This window comes from Micrasema longulum, unplaced genomic scaffold (assembly GCF_059751315.1).
Source record: "Micrasema longulum isolate JH-2025_06_02 unplaced genomic scaffold, ASM5975131v1 h1tg000689l, whole genome shotgun sequence".
Taxonomy (NCBI): Eukaryota; Metazoa; Arthropoda; class Insecta; order Trichoptera; family Brachycentridae; genus Micrasema; species Micrasema longulum.
The window spans coordinates 1-20911 of record NW_028277885.1 but is presented as its reverse complement, the minus strand read 5'-3'; the positions used below and the strand labels follow the sequence as shown (position 1 = coordinate 20911).

The 20911-nt window shown below is 31.7% G+C and overlaps 1 protein-coding gene across 2 annotated transcripts; it reads left to right on the top strand.

The window, feature by feature from the left end:
* The first annotated feature begins 7584 nt into the window (after window positions 1–7584).
* Window positions 7585–20068, top strand: LOC148279644 (uncharacterized). 2 transcript variants are annotated; one of them, XM_088229629.1, is made up of 4 exons: window positions 7585–7655; window positions 10897–11110; window positions 14657–14828; window positions 19688–20068. In XM_088229629.1, the coding sequence occupies exons 1-4, from the start codon at window positions 7601–7603 to the stop codon at window positions 20009–20011; spliced, it is 765 nt and encodes a 254-aa protein (XP_088085755.1). In that variant the 5' UTR covers window positions 7585–7600; the 3' UTR covers window positions 20012–20068. The 2 variants fall into 2 exon arrangements, with proteins under 2 accessions (XP_088085755.1, XP_088085756.1); XM_088229630.1 differs by lacking the exons at window positions 7585–7655; window positions 10897–11110 and adding an exon at window positions 14292–14526.
* Window positions 20069–20911: the final 843 nt, after the last annotated feature.

Genomic DNA, 20911 nt, shown 5'->3' with positions numbered 1-20911 from the left:
CTAAGACAATCCCCAGAAATACAAGCTCTATGCATATAATGAAGAAAGGAGGAGAATATATAGATGGTGGACGAGACGTCGTCCCCACCCCTCGGGTCCTCTCAATGTCTCTATTCACTGTTTATTCAAATAAGCGAAATTAACAAATCACTGAAAACGACTCCCCGATTGTACTTAACGATCAAATGAAATACTTGTGGAAAGGTTTGATTAAGGTATCAGACAACAAGTGTACGGACACGTCGTACAAGAGTAAACATGACAAGTTTTGTACAGCGCTTATACTTACAATAGTGAAAAATAAAGTCAAAAATCAGTTTTTTTTCATTTTTATAAATTGTTACTTATAGGAGCTAGAACCATTCAAAAACCCATAAAAGCGCCCAGCTTTATCTGCTGTCTTTGGACGAACGGAATACAAAAATGATGAATAATTTTGAAAAACAGAAAAAATACCAAACACATAAAATTTCATTATTTACTCTTTCTTAAAAAAAAAAAAAATTTTGGGGTGCGAAAAACGAGATAACGAAATATCTATTTTGTTGTTTTTTTTTTTTAGGCATAATTATTCCAACGTGGAGTTCTCTTTTATGCATAATATCGGGGAGGCATATGCGAGAGAGTTACAGAAAAATTATGTAAAAATACCTATTCGTCAATGTTATCGTACCCCGCATATCTTCTTAAGTAATTAATATTGTTTTCCAACTGCCTTCCATGAATGAAAACCCTGTGCAGGCTCTGCATGAAAGCACTGTAAATATGTTAATTAAAAAGGCCTCGTGGAAATCAAAGCTCTATCACTATTGGTTTTTCAAAAATTTTAAAACTGATGTTTGTATTTGTACGTGAAAATACTTTATTAAAGTGAACAAGTTAAAAATAACATTTTTTGTAAGCGGTGTAAAGAAAATGTTCATCACCCCTGGTTTTACAAATCCCGAAATATTAAATTACTCTATTTGATACGCAAAAGATAAATGCATGTTTATAGAGAGAAAAAATAGTCGCAAAAGTAATATAACACTAATAAAAGAAACCTTAACTATGTAAATAATAAACTATATGTACGTATGTTCAAATATAATACAGAATTTTCCTGGGGGGAAAAATTTCAGTTGGAAACTATTCGATGGTTTTTCAGTAATTGAACTCTTGATGATTTTTCAGTACGACATCGACACCTTAAATATTAAAATATTCAACAATAATATACGACATGTACGAATGTCTAGAATACTGGATTTGAAAACTCTTTGATTTGAAATGTTAAATAATGATAAATATATATAAAAAGGCAACGTTCGTTTGTGTCCTCGATGGACTGAATAACTACCGGACCGATTTACGTGCGGTTTCAGCGAAATGTAGATCTTTGCCACGGGCATATTTATAGTCATTAAAATCTTCAATTTATTGAGTAGAAAAAAAGTTAGGAGCGTAAATGTGTTTTGTATCTATCACCAGGATTGCATTCGGCGAGAATGCATACAATAAAAAATTGGGTAGATGTTATTTTTTATTGTATAAAAAAAATGGTTTTGGGATGTTTACAAACAACATTCGTTTTTTATGGCTTCTTATCAGATTATTTGCTTAAATTTCCTATAACTTCTATATTTTTTTTTATTTTTACTGAATTATTGGTAATGCTAAAATAATATTAACTAACATTTAATAAATTTTAGAAAATCTCATTGGTACATACAGTGCACCCTTGTCAGTTTGAAGAGCAAAGTTTTTGATATTTGCAAAAAGAATTTCGTATATAAAAATAAATTATTTCAAGTTTTGTAATTTAACCATAAACAAGTACCTAGGTATCTACTTACCAATTAAAATTTACATCATCTATTTTGCGTTTATCCGAACGGTTTTTATACGCTTTCACGACACAATCAAGCATTTTGATTACGAATTAAATATTAAGCTCACGTCAAAACTCGGCTGGAGAACGACTAAATACGCTTTGGACATGACTGATTGTTTGGACGGTTAAGTGTCATAATTTTAGAGGGCTCAAGGTGCATGGTCAATGATTTTATTTTCAAACTCGAAACTTCAAAACTCCTTGATAATTTATCATTAGGGTCTTTTCACGTTTTTTTATTTTACAATAATTTGCATATTTTAATTACATGGTAACGGTATTAACATTTTTTTGTGGGTGGTCGGATAAATTTTCAACATAGGTTTAAAACATGTGTATTTTGAATTACCGGAAAAAGAAACGTTTCGCGCCCTATTTAAGAAACAGCACATATGGCGTTTTTGTGCCATACTTGAACAATATTTATTAGAAGCGCAGTCGGAGAGCATGATGTGTGACGTCAAAATGGCGTGATGCCAACTGCGAATCGTTTTGTATGTGCTCGTTCTTAAACCTGAAGATTATAAATGAAAACTTTTTTTAATGCAGTCGTTAAAATCTGCTCTAAATATGTATTGTTTTTAACGTTATTCCCGACTATTGAAAATAGCCTAATGTTTGAGTGAGTTGTTTCATGTAAATAAAATATTCGCCATTTTATATAAACGTGCTAGCTGTTATTTTTTAAGGTGTTCTTATTGTACTATAATGTTATTGAAATTAAAGTGAATGTGGCGTTTAGACATTAACAGGGCTTAAGCCCCTTTACGCACTGTGTAACATGTTTCAACATCCACATTATTCATATATTATTGTTGTTCTATATTATTATAGTAAATTATTCGTCCCATCTCTACACAGGAATTCAAGGTATTACCACATTCACCCGACCGATGTAGATCGATCTTATTGATAAAAAAATAAAACTTACTGACGTACTCGTATATTGACAGTTGTTACCTTACAAAATCGATCGGCCCAATGGCGCAATTTTTATCGATCTGTCATCGGCTCTCCGTGACCTCGCCGCGCCGTTCGCCACTCCAAAGTCAATCGATGGTTGATTAATATTGTCAATCGATGATCGATCAATTATCTATCGATGTTTGATCGATTTTTTTATCTACCCGTATCCGTCGATGAGCTAAGCCTACCACGCCAATCGATTCACGTCGATGAAAGTATAAAAAAGAGAAGGAAAAAGAAAACATAAATGAAAGTTGTTTAAAAATTCAAGTTTAAGTGAAAAAAATATATTTTAAAGTTTGTAGTTTGTAGTGAGTATTTACAAATGGAAATAATATTAAAAGCCTAGTAGGAGCCTAGTAGGAGAATTGGTTCAGCCGGATGAATCTAACCCAAATAATAAAAGTTTCAGCTCTTTTACTTCACAAAAGTCAGCAGATGGAAAAGTTGCGGAAATTTGCAAAACTAAACATATGCAGAATGGTGAATGTTCATAAGCCCTGTAAATGCCTCGACTTCCATATGCCCTTCTCAATAATGTTTTCCCTCTCTGTTGCAACAAATGTAGATATGTTCATTATTTTATGTGTACAACATTATGACTGTACTTTTTCATTTGTATCTTAATTAAAACTAATGTCTAAGCACCCGATGGTTATTTAATAGTTTGCCGGGACAAATATGATATAGTTTTTTTTATGGTGTATTAACATTGTAATAACGTGTTTATTTTATTGAATAAAAACTCTATAAAAGCATTCCATCTGATGATTTTTATAATATAAAAATGTATAAAATTATTACTGTGGTTAAGGTTCATGTGAATTAAAATCAAATTATTGGAAACGGCCATATACCGAAACAAAAATAATCGTAATAAAATAAATAAAACAACTTTCTTTTTAACCACTAACTTTTTTTTTCTACCGACCGGTTTTAAAGCAAACAAGCTTCTTCGTCAAGAATTACGTAACTAATGAATTAATTCCTATTTTATTTACATTATATTAACTAAATACTACCCAATAAAATAAGTTTTTTTTTCTTACAAGGGCAATTATTTCATATCAATATTTTCGAAGTTAGACAGGGAAGGACCAAAATAAATATTGTTTATTTGGTTATTTATTATTTTATTCTTATTATGAATCGCTTTTTTAATTTCTAAGATTTCAAAGATTCCTAAGTTGTCTAATTTTAGTATTTTATTTTCAATATGAAGTTCTTTTAATCCAGTGTCTTTATTGAAGTTATGATTATTTTCTATCAGATGGTTTGCAAATTCAGAAAAATTATTGTTATTTAATATTAAAATTTCATTGGTTTTTCAGTGTAGATTGAATCCCAATCATTACAATTTTATTGGTATATCCCAGATTTATTATATTTAAAGACTTTGTCTTTGTGATTTTTTAACAATGTTCCTTTATTATTAGTTGTGAAGAATGCAGGTTTAATGTTTGATGGTAGGGAATTAGATAATTGTTTGGAAAAAATGTCATTTATAAAAAGGAATCCGCCTCCATTGCTTAGGTGGGTTAGCTTTATTTACTGTGGGAGTGGAGAATATAAATATTTATTTATAAGTTTGCGTTTTTGTTTTTGATTAAATGTTTTATCGATGAAGTTCTCATTATATCCATTATTATTAGCAATCTGTTTTATTAAGTTCTTTTTTTTGGAACGTTCATTAACTTATGTATCATTGTATGGAATGCGGAATATTTATGGGCAATAGGATGATTTGAAGAATTATGAATAATTGTGTCTGTATATGTTGGTTTACGGTACATATCGAAATATTTTTTTAAATTTTTTATTGTTAAAGACAAGTCAAGAAAGTTTTTTTTTTATATTTTTCTATTTCTATTGTTAATTTTATTTCTTTACGTAATGAATTTAGGAAATTAAGAAATGTCTGAAGTTCTCGGTCAGACCCTGTAAATAAACAAAAAACATTTTTTTTTTATAACACTATTTTATTACAATGAATAACCATAAAGTTACTGCTTCCAATACATATTTATTTATTTTTTTATAATCTTTTTTCAAATATTTATTCGTAACATCGTCTTTCGTATGCTAATTTTAAGAGACACATAACAACTTTTCCTCTCTAGTTTTTTTGGTATAAATAAATATAAGTGAATTTTAAATGTTATGTTAAGTTATTATGCAAGTAATTCTGACCTGTCAGTTGAGTGCGCTTAAGTATTAAATGTCAACTATTTTGAAACGTGACAACAATTTTACTTTGTAACAATTTCTCAAGGTATAAACATACATATATTATGTACATAGTATTAACTTCATGATATAACTTGTTTGTGGGCGAAAACGTCATAGATAACACGAAACTGTCAAACTTGTGCATTCTAAACTACAAACAACGAAAACAAAGTTTTGTAAGTATAATATTTTACGAACAAATGTAGATTAGGTTTTGACATTAAAATGAATATGACTCATCAGACAAAACACATTTTCGCCCGTTTCCAAGTAATGTAATCTTTTTAAAAGTAAAAATACAAATCCTGGATCTGTCCACCTTGTGGTTTTGTATGTCTGTATCTTTAAACCCTACATATAATGAGGAAGTTCAGTGGTTTAATTTTTAAATATTTAAAAGACTATCTTTTAAAAACTTAGGTTCATTTATATTGCTTTAAATAACATACGTACGCCCCCATCTTGAATATTGCACTGCTATCTGGTCTCCTGTTTATAAATTAAATATTTATAGAATTGAGAGTGTTCAAAAAAAATCCTGAAAAAACTAGAATACAAATTTCATTTGCATTTTGCAAATTATTTAGCTTCATTAAAATTGCATAACCTTGATTTATTAGCACACAGAAGAGATATGTTTGATCAAATCTTGCTTTACAAAATTGTAAATAAGAAATTCGATTCCCTGGAACTCATTAATCTACTTGCTTACCGTGTCCCCTTCAGGCCAATTAGACTCTCTGATATTTTCTATATTCGTAAAACTAAAACTAATCATCGGAAACATTCAACGATCCCTCGTATATGTGAAACATTTAACAAAAAAATTAATAGTCTATATATATTTAACACTCCATACTATATGTACAGATGAGAATTAATAGACTTGATTCATGCTCTTCATTCATAATTCATTAAATCAAATGCGATTTTCCACTCTTACTTTCCTTCAATCATCCTTTACCACTCCTTATCAATTTCCTTCTTTTCCTTTCCACTATCTCCTTGTTTTGTCCATTTTTTTCTTATTTTAACATATAGTATAGTTATTATTTATATAGTTTAAACTTCAAGCCGTCGTCGCTTTATTACAGTATTATTTAGTGAATACATATAATTGGATGGCAGGCCCTACTATGTATACATTTTAAACAGTTTTTTTTTTAAATATTAATTTAACCTGCACATCTGTTTGTATTCGAAATAAATAAAATAAAATAAAAATAAACCAAGCAATTTTTAAATGTTGTATTATCGTATTATCAGCGCTATGGTTTTTTAAAGTTTAGTGTTTCTGAAATGAATCCGCGTGTGATGTCTCAAGTTCTCTTTCGCTTCTTCTCGATTAGTTCTGCCAATTGGTCCGTTGACGATAAGTAAACCGGTAACCCTCCACAACTCTCTCATTTGTTGATTGATGTGAACTAGTGACGTCATTCAAAGTTGTTCGTTTTTATTTCATTATTTTTTAATATTTTTTTCTGACATTTTCAAAAAACTTTGCCGTATAATAAAATGCTCTATTTTTTACTGCACGTAAAAAAACACTTTGTTTGCATATTTGTATCCAATTTCCCGTATTGCTGAAGTTCCTCATTCGTCATGATCGAAGAACAACTACGCATGTGATTTCCTTCAACTTTACATGATCGTCATAACTTTATAAGAACAAAAGTATACCATTTGATATTTGAGTGAGTTATATTTATTTTGAACCTGGAATATAAAGACTCCATAAAACATTTTCAAGATCAAATATAAAAGAAAATCGATATCGCATTTTTCGCACATACGTTGTTGTTATACGATCACGACAAATTAGTCAATGAAAGGAGCAATGAAAGGGGGTAGAGTCAAATTCAAGTAAATGGCTGTTAACGAAATTGGAATTAAAAATAAATAAGACTATGTAGGTACTCAATTTTGTCCAAAATATATGTTTTTTTAGTACGATTGAAACCAATAGGAAGACCCTTGGTCTTTCAAACGATTTTCAGGTATGTGGAGGGTGGTTACGTTACATTACTCTATGTGTGTAGAGCAGATTGAATAGGTTGAGGTGTTCAAATCACCAGAACCCTGGATGAGTGTTTTCTTGATGGCTGCTCTCAGGCAAAAATCCTGAACAAGGAAATCGAGTGGCGAAAAGTCCGCCTCGTTGTGAAGTGGTTGGCGCATTCGCCTACGGGGTATAGTGATAATGATTCATTTTTTCGTACAAAAATATTCTGATTTTTAAATAGTTGTTACTTATATTACTTTCACTTTTAACTATTACTATTTTGTTTTACGTATTACATTTATTAAACAACCGGGTCGAAGTTTTTTAGAAAAAAATAATTCAGTCTTTATTTTCAACAAGGTACCCCCTCCTGTTTTTCGTAACTTGTTTGTCAAGTAAGAACTTCTGTATCTTCGTATAGAATTATAGTGTAGTTTGACTGCATTCTATTTTTCAAAACGCTGCGCTCTGGCAATACTGTAACCTCACTGAAACAAAAGAAAAACATTTCATGCGCAGACGCAGGGAAAATGGCGCCGGCCCGTAACATGTGTCGCCGGGATCCGCCGCCAAATTCTACTAGGGGTAATTATCCACAACAATTATCAAAATTATAAATTAAACCGTGTTCTATATTATCCGATAAATGTGTATTCTTTAAACTGTATTCATTTAAAATTGGGGTTAAAAATAAATGGGTCAACATGTGTAAATATTGACAGGTAAACATTCTGGGTTTTTAGGTCAAAAATTGTCAAATTAAGATCTATTTCTTTGATTTCTTAACATGTAATTATAATGCTAAATATTTTGATAATAATCAAGCATTATTGACTTATCAAGTTTTTTTTAATTTTACATAAATATTCTTGGAATACGTTATTTTATTTACTAACCTCTTTTTGAGGCAAAACAACCGAATCAAATATTCATATTATGTTTTGTTACACGTTATCAAACTTCACACCCATAGAATTAAGAATAATCCAGAAACCGCATACGCACATCACACAGAAGACGACTAAACTACTCATAAATGAGTAGGTTTACGTTTCGACCCATTAGTTTCTTTGTAGACGTCGCTCAGTACGCAACCCCTGATTTGAATTCAACTATGCCGTGTTGTGTACTTTTAAAGTGTAGAAATACTGCTAGGATCTATAAAAAACAGGATGCAATCACAGTTCATGTGCAATTAGCAAATTAATATGTATGTAACAAATGCATTACTTAAAAATGTAATTATTTTTCCATCTGTCAGATTGTCGAAGAAACAAAATGAACCTTTCGTTAGTGTTGCCAGGGTAGTAAATTTTTTTACCCTTCTTTGCTCATCTAATGAAAGAACTAATAAAAATTAGACCTCGGATTAAACAACGCCTTAGGGGACATTTAAAGGACATTATCTTTAAAACATCAAATATTAATTAACATGAAAAAATATCCGTTTTATGTAAAATAAAATTTGTTATATATTTTAAGTTCAAAGTTAATTAATTCAATTACTCTTATTAAATGACCCTTTACTTATCTACTCTGCTGTGTCAATCAATGTTTCCGCGTGCACAATAAAATTTTAGAGAAATTAACAGATTGCTTTTTTTAGCCTATTTTTGGCCGCTATAATGCTCTATAAACGTGGCTTACTACGCAACTGCCGATTTAAATTTAATTATGCCGTGTTGTGTCGTTTGTAAGTGTCAAAATATTGCTGGGACTGAAAGGAAATAATGTTATTTAAGAATTCGATTATTTTACTATTTGTCAGATTGTTAAATAAAATTAGGTGGACATTTTGTGAATATTGCTAGGGTAGTCAAATTTTTCACCCGGCTTTATATTAATAAGCCTTAGTATAATATGCATCATCATCATTCCCTTTCCGCACCTAATGGTGCATAGAGCACTGCATTGGTACACCAATTGCAGCGTATCTTGACCTTTTTTTTCGTCATATGAAGGTAAGATTATCAGTCTTACGCTGTAGGTACCAGTCCAGGGACTATGAAATATTCTGATGTGTACACCATGAGGCCGATAATTAAACGGTACTAATTTACTAAATGATTTTTTAATGTTTTTTTTACATTTGCCTAATAAAAGAACTTACTTCTTAGCCTCAATTAAATCACATTCAAACAAACTTGTAAAATTTCCAGTAATAGTTTAACAAAATCACACTTTTCAGTTACATTCCTACAAATTTACACATTTTCAGTATCATTTCTACAAATCAACACACCGCTTTATTGCATTCTAATAAATTTACACATTTTTCAGACATATTTCCGCAAGCAAACAAACTTTTTAGTAATTTGTTTATTTGTTTATTTGTTCATTTGTTTAAATTTAATGTTGTGCACACAGTGCTATGTTAATATAAATCTAGACAATATTACGAACAAAAAATAAACCTAACACAGCACCAATTACGTACACAACACAGTATATGAAACAACTATCTAACAGTACAACAAGATGTAAGAAGAATTTGTGCTTTGTGTGAATTTACTAGTGATTGTGTTTTTATTGTTGTGAGTATGAAATGTAGTGCGTGGAGTGAGGTGTATGGAGTGATGTGTATAAGATGTGGTGTTTATGTAGTGTGTATTCTGGTAGTACCTAGTTTAGTATTAATTGTTTCTGTTTATTTTCAAAGAGGCTAAAAGATACTAATATTACAGTAACTTTAAACTTTGAAGTAGGGCACACATACGCAAATTCCCCTATGTGCTCCAATAATAACAATAATAACATTAGTAATACTAAACATTAAAATCTATAAGACTCAGCTTCCGTTTGTAGCAGAGAGCTGAGTCGTTAAAGATGTCTAAATCGTACATCTTCTCAATTTTAGAAAAGTTACTAACTGCTCTTCCTAAGAGCGAATAATATTTCTATCCAAAAATAACAATTTTCAGTTAATTCCTACTACTTAAACCCTTTTCAGTAACGTTTCTGCGAAAGCACTAATTATTTATTTTATTTTTTATGATCAACGATGTTTATAATTTTTGAATTGGTCCAAATTTTTGTAGACAATAACTGGATTCAACCCCCTCGGGGGCTGTTAATATTGACGTATTACAACAGAGGTGGAGGAAATTCTAGAAAAGGGAATATAGAAGTTTAGACATCTACAGGACTTATGACCTGTCATTTGCTTGCTTAAGTGGCCACTTTACACACTGTGTAACATTCACCAACATCAATGTTGATGTTCATATGCATGGAAGAATTGAAGGAACAAAGATTTTGTAAATAAGCAGAATTGTGAGTAGATGTCTAGACTTCTGCATTTTCTTTTCTAAAATGTTCTCCATCTCTGTTGTAGTATGTTAATATTAAGGCACTAATTTTTCAATAACACTTATATAAATAAATAAACTAATCAGTTGCATTCCAACAGCCTAACATTCATTTCAGTCACATGCATACAACCTTACGGACTTTTCAGTGGCATTTCTACTAATTTACAAATTTTTCAGTAAAATTTCTACAAACTTTACACTTTTTAGACACGTTTCTACATTCAAAAATAACGGTTCAGTCACATTCCTAAAAACACACTCTTTCTAGTAACATTTCCATAATCAAACCCACTTTTCAGTAAGGTTTCTTCAAAATTACAAAGTTTTCAAGTACATTCCTACAAAAATACTCACTTCTCTGCAACGTTTCTACAATCACACTTTTTAGTCACATACCTACAAACTAACACATTTTTGAATAAAATTTACACAAACAAACGCAATCTTCAGGTACATTTACACTAATCTTTTCGATCGATTTAAGTTTGAGCGTATTTTGTCCATTCCGCTCGCAGTGTGCAGCGTCGTGTCGCTAGACGAGCGCGAGCAGCGCGCCCCCCTGCGCCGGCAGCTGTCGGTGGACGAGGAGCGCCACTGCCCCGGCCACTGGGGGCCCGCGGCCCCGGGCGGGGGCGCGGCCCGGGGCCTGCGCCTGTACCGCGGCCACCTGCTGCGCGCGCTGGCGACTGCCGGCTTGCGCGCGCCCGCCTGCGCGCAACTCCCCGTCAGGTAGGCGATTTTATTTATCGCTCACCTAATTTTAAATGTTATAAATTAAAATATCAAGTATGGATAGGGAATGATGGAAAATATGAAGATGATTTTAATGAAGTATTTCTGAATCTATTTTTTTAAATCAATTTATTTCTACGATTTAACTTAACCCAGTTTGTAAGTGTTTATTTTTTTATATATTTTTTTTATTTATTTCTTAAGTCAACTTACATTAAAATACATAGTATATAAACTAATATTTACGCTTATTTTACCTACATATCTATTTACATCATTTTACAGTACACATAACATTTATTTTTAAATTCAGTCAAACTTTTTTCATTCTTCATACATTTAAGCATCTCTTCATACATTTTCGAACCAAAGGTTTGGATAAACTACATAATAAAATTTTGAGATTCTGTTTTTTTTTTAAATGGCAGCATTATTCTTTCTTTGTTTCTAGTAATATAATTATGCAAATTTTTACTAAGCACTATCTTATTAACAAAGTATTTGGGCATTCGATTGTTTAAAAATTTAAATATAAAAACAAGCATATTATATATTTTTTTTATTCCAATTAAGATCTTCTCATTTTTTTTCTATTTTATTACAACAACTTTTCTTTAGCACTAATCTCATGGCTCTATTTCGAAGTTTTTCAAATTTGTTTAATTTTATTTAATAATTGAATTTATTTAAATTTCTGTCATTGGCTAAAAATAATACTGTTGAGCAGTAATCTATATGTGGAATGATTATAGTTTTATATGTGAGTTCTGTAGTATTTCTATCTAATCTATTTCTCAATCTACCCAAAAAAATATTTTTTAAAAACAGCTCGAAGTTTGCATTCATTGTAAATTTTGAATCTAAAATAAAAATACTTCATTTCATCCACTTTCTCAATAGTTTCTCCATCTATATATATATTCATTATTATGCTCATGTTTTTTCTTCCTATTTCGATGTGTTTCGTTTTTCCAACGTTCACTTTTAGCTTGTTGACTTTCAGCCATTTTGAAATGCTGTTTACGTCGACTTTTAATTGTTAATGGTTTCTGCATAATCTTTACCCGATATTTAGATTAATGTGTCATCGGCGAATAGTTGCTATTTGCAGTGATCTGTGAACTGATCCTTGGGAAACTATAAATTATTTTCTATTTGTTCAGATATTTTGTTGTCTATATTAGTCATTTGTTTTCTTCCTTGCTTTAAGCAAATTAAGAACATAATTTGAAAGTCCTATTTTTTCTAGTTTTTGTAATAATTTTATTATATCTATTGTTTCAAATACTCGTTTGAAATCTAAAAACACAGCCAAGACATACTTATTTCAAACCATGGCCATTGTCCATGCATTAATGATAATATTTATTTCTGATTCACAAAAATTGTTATTTCTCAAACTTTATTGTTCCTAACAAAGCAAATGACATTTTTCTTAATATTCCACTAATTGTCTATTTTATGTCTATTTCTTATATTTGCTCGTATTTTGGTAACATGTTAATTGCTCGAAATTCTTCGCATTTTTTGTGTTCACTACTTTTGGCATAGGGATTACCATGGAAATTTTCCATGTTTTTGGAAATTTTCCTTTTAGTAGAGATTCGTTTATGATGCTCAATAGTTTATGGTTGGACAGGTTGCTGTTTCTGTAGAACGCTGGCTCTACTCAGGCTGTCATTCTTTCATCACATTCTTTTTTCATCACATATTGCACATCTCATCTGAGGACTTAAGTCTCCTTCGTGGGGGGTGTTCGCATGCAATGAACAATTGCTCGCTGCCAAACGATAAAACCTGCCTGAAAGAGCTCTCTTTTACCTAATGTTCTTGGCATTATTGTGCCAAAAGAAGGTAATCTAGAAGTACATAATATATTGTACGTCATTAGATTGAGGAAAAAGGAAAACGAATCCTTCTATCAATCAAATTGATTTGACATGATCAATATGCCTTTGTGTAGAAATCGCACAGAAGAGTATAATTAAGATAATGTACAAAAAGCATAGACTATTTCCTAGTAACGAATTGTACATAGAGAGCGGACTCCTTAATTTAAAAAAGTTATATTTATTACAATGCTTAAAATATGTACATAAAAATAGGGAATTGTTTGGCAATAATTTAAATAGGACTAGTAGCAGATCAGAAAGTGTACTGTCGGTTCCAGGATGCAGAACTAAGTTCGCACAGAGACACTCTTTCCATGTTGGTCCAAGATCTTTTAATCTCCTACCCAAGGAAATACAAAATATAGAATCCCTTCCAAAGTTTAAAGCGGCTTTGAGGACTTGGATTAGCATGGAAAATACAGATATAGACCTATTGTGAAAGAGTCGTGCAACAGCATATTCTAAACTTTGATGTCTTAATTACATTGTTTATGTCATTTTCCTGTTATTTCTATATGATTTTTTGGCATTGTCATATTTGTGTTTGTATACCAAAAAATTCACCAAAAACAATAAAAAAGGAATGGCCCACGCTCAGACGTTTAAGTCTTTGTGGGCATTTTTTCCAAATTTAAGGCTATGTTTATTTTTAGAATATGTATTTTTTCTGTTTTTCTCTTCTAATGTTTAATAAATATAATGTATAAAATATGTAATTTAATACATGCATAATATGTAACAGTATGGAAAAATAAACAAAAAAAAAAAAAAAAGCCATGAAATTGAAATCGGGAGATTTCCGACAAAGCCTGAATTACTTAACGGATCCGAACCTCAGACCTTGACCCTCCAAAACGCAGCAACGGATATCGCATTGTCATTTGTCATCCTCAACAATGTCTTAAAAAGCGCAACGGATAGTAACGAGAAGCCACATTCAATATTCTGTAGGGTCCATGATCCATAGTCGATGACACACACGTGTTAAATTAGTTTACCTAAAATAGACTAATGACCGACGATGCAATGTCATCGTTTTCTATCGAACCCAATACAATTTATATTACAACTCTAGCAATATTGCACATAAAGACGGGATCGTCGCCCTGCAGTACATTCACATCGTCCCTACCATGAAGAAATTAACTATAAAGGAATATGGTCTACAAAGAGACCACATTACGCAGCCAACATCAGTCAGTTCAGTTCACGTCAGACCAGCTCGACGACATCACACAGTTCCAGCATGTAGTTCAAGTGCAGTTACTTCAACCCATCATCGCCGCTACGCTCGTGCTACATAACCAAGTGCTGTATCTTATTCGCCATGTAATAAATACGCATTAAACACCAACCTCGTGTCTTTTCTGTCAATCTCTAGCTGGGGTTAAACTCCACGAACCCTCAACAACCAAAATCCTACAGAAGCGTTTGTTTCTAACTGGGGTAGGAACTCCAACTAACATCCAACAACATATAGTACAATTCCAAGAGAGGAAAAGGATAACACCACAAGATGAGGTCAGAAGATTGATTAGAGTATCCACAGCAGCTAGAAGGGAATCATTGATATTGAAAACGAATCTTAAATACCATGACTCGATAATGCTAAATAGTATTTCCTAAATAAATCAAATATGTTAATGTCTAGGGCTGATGGCGGGTGGTGGGACCTTTGGTGGGACAGCCGGGCGCTGTCCTCCGCCTCCCGGAAGTTCGCAGCGTCGCCGCAGCGCGCCGCGCTCCGCGTGCGCGCTGGCTCCGTGCAGCTCGCCGCACTGGACTTCCCCACGTTTCAGCACATTCTTCAAACCCTCTTCCAGGTTCGTCATTTCTTTTATTGATTGATTTGGTGTTTATTTTGTAGAACTCCATATTTAAACTTATAATATTAGAAATCAAACACTGATTTGAGTCAACTTAACACTTTATTTTATTTTTACAAATATAAAAATATAAAAACAAAAACTTCGTGACAATTGTTTCGCCTTGTTAGGGCATTTTCAAACGAATGTGAAGATTAGATGGATTGAATGTCCTTTTATAGTTATATAATTCAAGGTACTTAAGTAGAAAATAAAAATAATCTTATGAACTATAGCATGTACATTAATCATAATTGAGGGGAAAACCAATGGTTAAGGACGAGGCTAAGTGTTTAATAGGTAATGGGGAATTTGGGTATTTACATTTGAATTTCGGGAAAAATATAACAAATGTTTATTGACATACAAGTATGTATTGTGAGATAATTAATGAAGTTTTAAAGTTTTATAACTTTAGATAATTGCTGTCAAAAAAATATCAATAATATTACAATAGGTTGCTGTTCATTTTAATTTTAAAACATGATTGAAATATTATGAGGAAATTTATATAAACATAAATGTATAATGTTTCTTTTTTTTAAGAATTTCTTATCAGAATATATAAATGCAATTTTAACATGATTCACCTATTAATTACGCGTCATATAAGCGTGTACAGAAGTAAACAAAGTGAAGAATAACAGTCTATTTAAATATGTTTAATAGTGGTGAAGATATTAGGTTGGTTTGTTCATTTATTATTTTAAAATTATGATTGTTAAGATATTTATTAATTTCCAATTGTTCGAGTATATTAAGTTTACGTCATTTGCTTTTGAACAATTGTCACGAAGTTTTTGTTTTTATATTTTTATATTTGTAAAAATAAAATAAAGTGTTCAGTAGACCCCAATCAGTGTTTGATTTCTAATATTATTCATCACTTTATATATGTACTGGTTTATAAATTTATTGTAAAATACCACAGTGGAAATCGGCTTTTTTAACTAAATTTAATTCTAGTCCACACATTTTTTGATACCATTCGTGTTTGCAATATGATCCTAAGAGAGATTGACAATATCTAACATAAGTCTTCCATATAATTTCCCGAATCCACAGTGAAAGAGATATTAAAAACAATTAATCAACAATACTTTGAGTTTGTCCAAATTTTTGTAGACAAGGACTGTATTCAACTCCCTGGAGCTGTTAACATTAACATATTACAACAGAAATGAAGAACATTTCAGAAAAGGTAATATAGAAGTCTAGGCATCTACAGGGCTTATGACCTGTCATTGGCTGGTTTGAGTGGCCACTTTACACACTGTGTAACATTCACCATTTTGACCATTTTTTAACATCTAAATTCCTTCAATTCTTTCATCTGTTGATGTTTGTGAAGTTAAAAAGCTGAAACCTTTATTTATGCGGGTGAGATTCATACACAGTGGCCACTTAAACCAGCAAATGACAGGTCATAAGCCATGTAGATGCCTAAACTTCTATATTACCTTCTCTGAAATGTTCTTCATCTCTGTTGTAATATGTTAATAAAAACAATTAAGTTTAATTCAATTAAAATCGTGGTTAGTGATTTTTTTTAATAATAAAATTTATAAAAAAATTTAAATGATAAAAAACATTGTTTTTCAGTATGAGAGAAACCGGCAGTAAGACCCACGGTCTTTAAAATGGTTTTAGGGTATGAGGAGAGAGTGCTTTCACTGTGCTATTATTTTTATTTAGTTATTTCATTTCAAATATAAACAGATGTACAGGTTAAACGAATATAAATAAAAAATGTTTACATAGTAGGGCCTGCCATCCAATAATATATATTCACTAAATTATTCTTCAATAAAGCGACAATGGTTTAAACTATGTAAATAATAAACATACTTTTTATTAAAATAAAAGAAATATGAACAATATTTTGAGTTTGTCTAAATTTTTGTTGACAAGGACTGGATTTAACTCCCTGGGGAGCTGTTTATATTAACATATTACAATGAATCTCACCCGCATAAATAAAGGTTTCAGCTCTTTAACTTTACAAACATCAACAGATGAAAGAATTGAAGGAATATAGATGTTCAAATATGGGCAGAATGGTGAATGTTACACAGTGTGTAAAGTGGCCACTTAAACCAGCCATTGACAGGTCATAAGCCCTGTAGATGCCTAGACTTCTAAATTACCTTCTCTTAAATGTTCTTCATCTCTGTTGTAATATGTTAAAAGAAATATGGACAAAATTAAGATGTGGGAGACGAACAAATGTTAAGAAAATGATTCAACTTCTAGATATCATGACAATTGATCAAATAATCAAATTCAATGTTGCCAATGAAATAAACAAAATTATTAAAGGAATAGTTCCGAGATATTTTCAAAATAAACTAAAAAATAATGAGTTCTTTCATAGAAACTATGCAACAAGAGGATCTAAAAATATAAGACTGGAAAAGAAATCAAAAGCAATGTCCCAGAACTGCCTTATGTACAAGGGAATAAAACTTTTTGAAGAAATGCCAGAAAGCATAAAAAATGAAATTAATGTAAATATATTTAAAATTAAATGTAAACAGTTTATATGTGAAAAATATTAGGTAGTATATAGTTATAGTGTAAATAGTGAATTTAATTAATGAAAATGTACATATGAAACAGTTAATATTATAAATTAGGATACTAAGTGTATATTAGTGATAAATAATGTTAGAATAAGTATAGATGTAAATATTGTGTTATAAATATATATTAGACTATGTTACATAGAACTAAATAAATAAATAAAAATAAAAATAATAAAAAAAAACAAGGAGATAGTGGGAATGAAAAGAAGTGGTGAAGGATGATTGAAGGGAAGTAGGTGTAGAAAATTGCATTTGATTTAATGATTAAGAGCAAGAAATGAGATAAGAACATTTCTGATCATTAATTTTAATATTACGAATATAGAAAATATAAGAGAGTTTAGTTGGTCTAAAGGGGACACGGTAAGCAAGTGGATGAATTAGTTCTGGGGAATCAAATTACAGACTTACGGACTTATTCAGTCCACTCAACACTGGCAAACACATTTCCTTATAATAAATACAGGTACAATTTTAAATGAAATAGAACTAATGAATATTAAAGCTAGGACAAAAAAAAATCACTATCTCAAGACAAGATCCTGTCTATCTTCGTGATTGTTTAAATCTAGAAAGACCAACGCCAAAAAAGTCTAGATATTGTCTCGAGTTTACAATGCGACACAATCGGGTCATTGGTGCATGCATTTTGACGAACTCTCTAGGGGTTAAAATCCATTACTAAAAAAATAGTTTATTAGATCAAAATCAGACGAAAAGCAAGAAAACAAATAATAAAACTGAAATAAACTTTAATACCTATTCGTCGCACTCGACATACTGTATTACTGAGCTACAACAAATGTAACACCAGAGCAGCTCAAAATTCGCTCTTAGGAAGAGCAGTTTGTAATTTTTCTAAAATTGAGAAGATGTACAATTTAGACATCTTTAACGACTCAGCTCTCTGCTACAAACGGAAACTGAGTCTTATAGACTTTAATGTTTAGTATCACTAATATTATTATTGTTATTATTGGAGCACATAAGGGAATTTGCTTATGTGTGCCCTACTTCAAAGTTTAAAGTTACACAAATTCTTCTTACATCTTGTTGTATTGTTAGATAGTTATTTCATGTATTATGTTGTGTACGTAATTGGTGCTGTGTTAGGTTTAGTTTTTGTTTGTAATATTGTCTAGATTTATATTAACATAGCACTGTGTGCACAACATTAAATTTAAACAAATAAACAAATAAACAAATAATAAAATCGGGTTGTTGTCCCGGTGCTCATGTTGCGGACTCACGGATCAGAGGTCTGAGGTTCGAACCCCACTCTACGCCAACTGAATTCCCATTTTCTAGTAGTGAGTAACAACTCATTGATTGATTGATTTGGTGTTTATTTTGTAGAACTCCATATTTAAACTTACAATTAGAAATCAAACACTGATTTGAGTCTACTGAACACTTTATTTTATTTTTACAAATATAAACATATAAAAATAAAAACTTCGTGGCAATTGCTTCGCCTTATTAGGGCATTTTCAAACGAATGTGAAATTCGTTTATATGTTTATATTTGTAAAAATAAAATAAAGTGTTCAGTAGACTCAAATCAGTGTTTGATTTCTAATCATAAGTAACAACTCGTTGAAAATGGCCACAAAAATTGAAATATTTCCGTAAATTATAAGAAAATGGGTAAATTATAAGCTTATATTCCTTTTAAAAAAAGGAAAAAAAGAAGTTACGTATTTATTAGACCAACATATTGTCTTGTTATTCCATGAAACGCTTGATTTTAATTATGTACCCGTCATTTAAATGCCCGCTGGGCGTGTATATATAATAATAAATATATAAACGTTCTGACATATCGTTGCTTCAGTTCGTTTTTGTCCAACATATCATTTTTAGCGAAATTGAGTTAAGTGTCTGTACACTCCTGTGAGTTCGAAAAAGCCTTTATTTATAAAATTCAAATGAATTTTTTTATTTTTTTTATTGTTAAGAGCTTTTTTAAAAAATGCTGTCTTAAGTTGTGATCATTATTTATGCCTATATCGTAAACAAAACTTTAAAGCTCTATTTTGGCAGATTCGCGTTTTGGTCTGTTGGTTAAAAACGAACAGAAGCGACAATATAACGTATCAAAAATATTGTCGATATATTTTCTTTATTACACGCAGAAACTAACCTTGAGTACCGAGTATTGTTTTTATTTGAATTGTCTGTTATTTTCTCTAATAAACAAAAATAACAAATCGATTGGATCTATTGCGCCAGGAGGGGGGCGCATCCTTGGAGCGAGTGCTCGCCCTGTTCTACTTCCTGTCGGACCTGTCGTGCGCGGCGCTGCGCAGCGGGCTGCGCGCGCACTTCTGCCGCGTGACGGGCTGGGCGGCGCGCCACGAGGGCGAGTGCGCCGCGCCGTGGGTGCGCCGCCACGGCGGCTGGGGGCGTGGTGCGCGCGCCGCCCGCCGCCGGCCGCGGGCTGGGCGCGCTCGGGCTGGCCGCGCTGGCGGCGCTGGCGGCGCTGTGCGTGTACCGGCACCTGCGCAGGCACCCCGCGCCCATCGCCAACTGCTGATCTCACCGAATCTACTATAAAGACTCTTTAGTGGCCGTTTGCGGAATTGCAATATAGTATATAATATATTTTATATGTACGAGGTATGTCCATAAAAAAGTTCCATTTGTATTTATTGTTATCGTAGTTATGCGCATCTGTGGTACTTACCCTAACCCATTAAGAAGAATTTGACGCCATTATGAGTTAGCTGACTGCTGTGTACGCTTCGTGATGCTTGTTTTGTATGCCGAATAAAATTGAAAACCCCGCCGCTTGGGAGACAAGGTCTGTAACTCATTTCCTTAATCCTTTAACCTGTGAGGTGTGCGGAGAACATGTGATAAGTGATGAAGTGGGCGTTCCCTTTTATGAGGACGGCAGATCTCATTTATGAAGACGAAATACAAAAGCTTGTGCGGCGAAATGACAAGTGGGTATAAAATGATGAGAGTTATGTACAAAAATATTTTAAGGAGTTAAGATTTTTTTTTTGTGGAATTGTACTTGTTTTCTTTAACCTCTCAAACGGAACTTACTTTCTGGATATACCTCTAATATTTGTTAAATTTGCCTTATCCTCAACATTAAAAAAAGGGATAGCTAATTACGATACACATACATGTAATCATTCGTGTGATAACGATTTATGTATATATATATTTTACTTATAAATCATATAACACAAAGTATTTTACAAGTTTAATACGTTGAATTACATTCCCTGGAGTTACAACAATTCAATTCGGGACATAAATAATATTAGCATTTAGAAAATATCACATATTGAGAACAACAAAGAAACAAAGCAAGTTTAGCACCTTTATAACTAAATATACAACAACAATATATACGCCTAAAACCTTTTCTTACACAAGCAGAATAAATATATTTAAAAAACGCTTTTAAGAATAAAAAAAAGTAATGAATCTACTAAGAGA

What these genes read in the sequence shown, in the direction of transcription:
- LOC148279644 (XM_088229629.1), top strand. Translation starts at nt 7,601, where the DNA reads ATGGCGCCGGCCCGTAACATGTGTCGCCGGGATCCGCCGCCAAATTCT. An exon ending in GCCGCCAAATTCTACTAGGG is followed by an intron (nt 7,656 to 10,896) that starts GTAATTATCCAC and finishes TTCCGCTCGCAG; the next exon opens with TGTGCAGCGTCGTGTCGCTA. An exon ending in TTCTTCAAACCCTCTTCCAG is followed by an intron (nt 14,829 to 19,687) that starts GTTCGTCATTTC and finishes CTATTGCGCCAG; the next exon opens with GAGGGGGGCGCATCCTTGGA.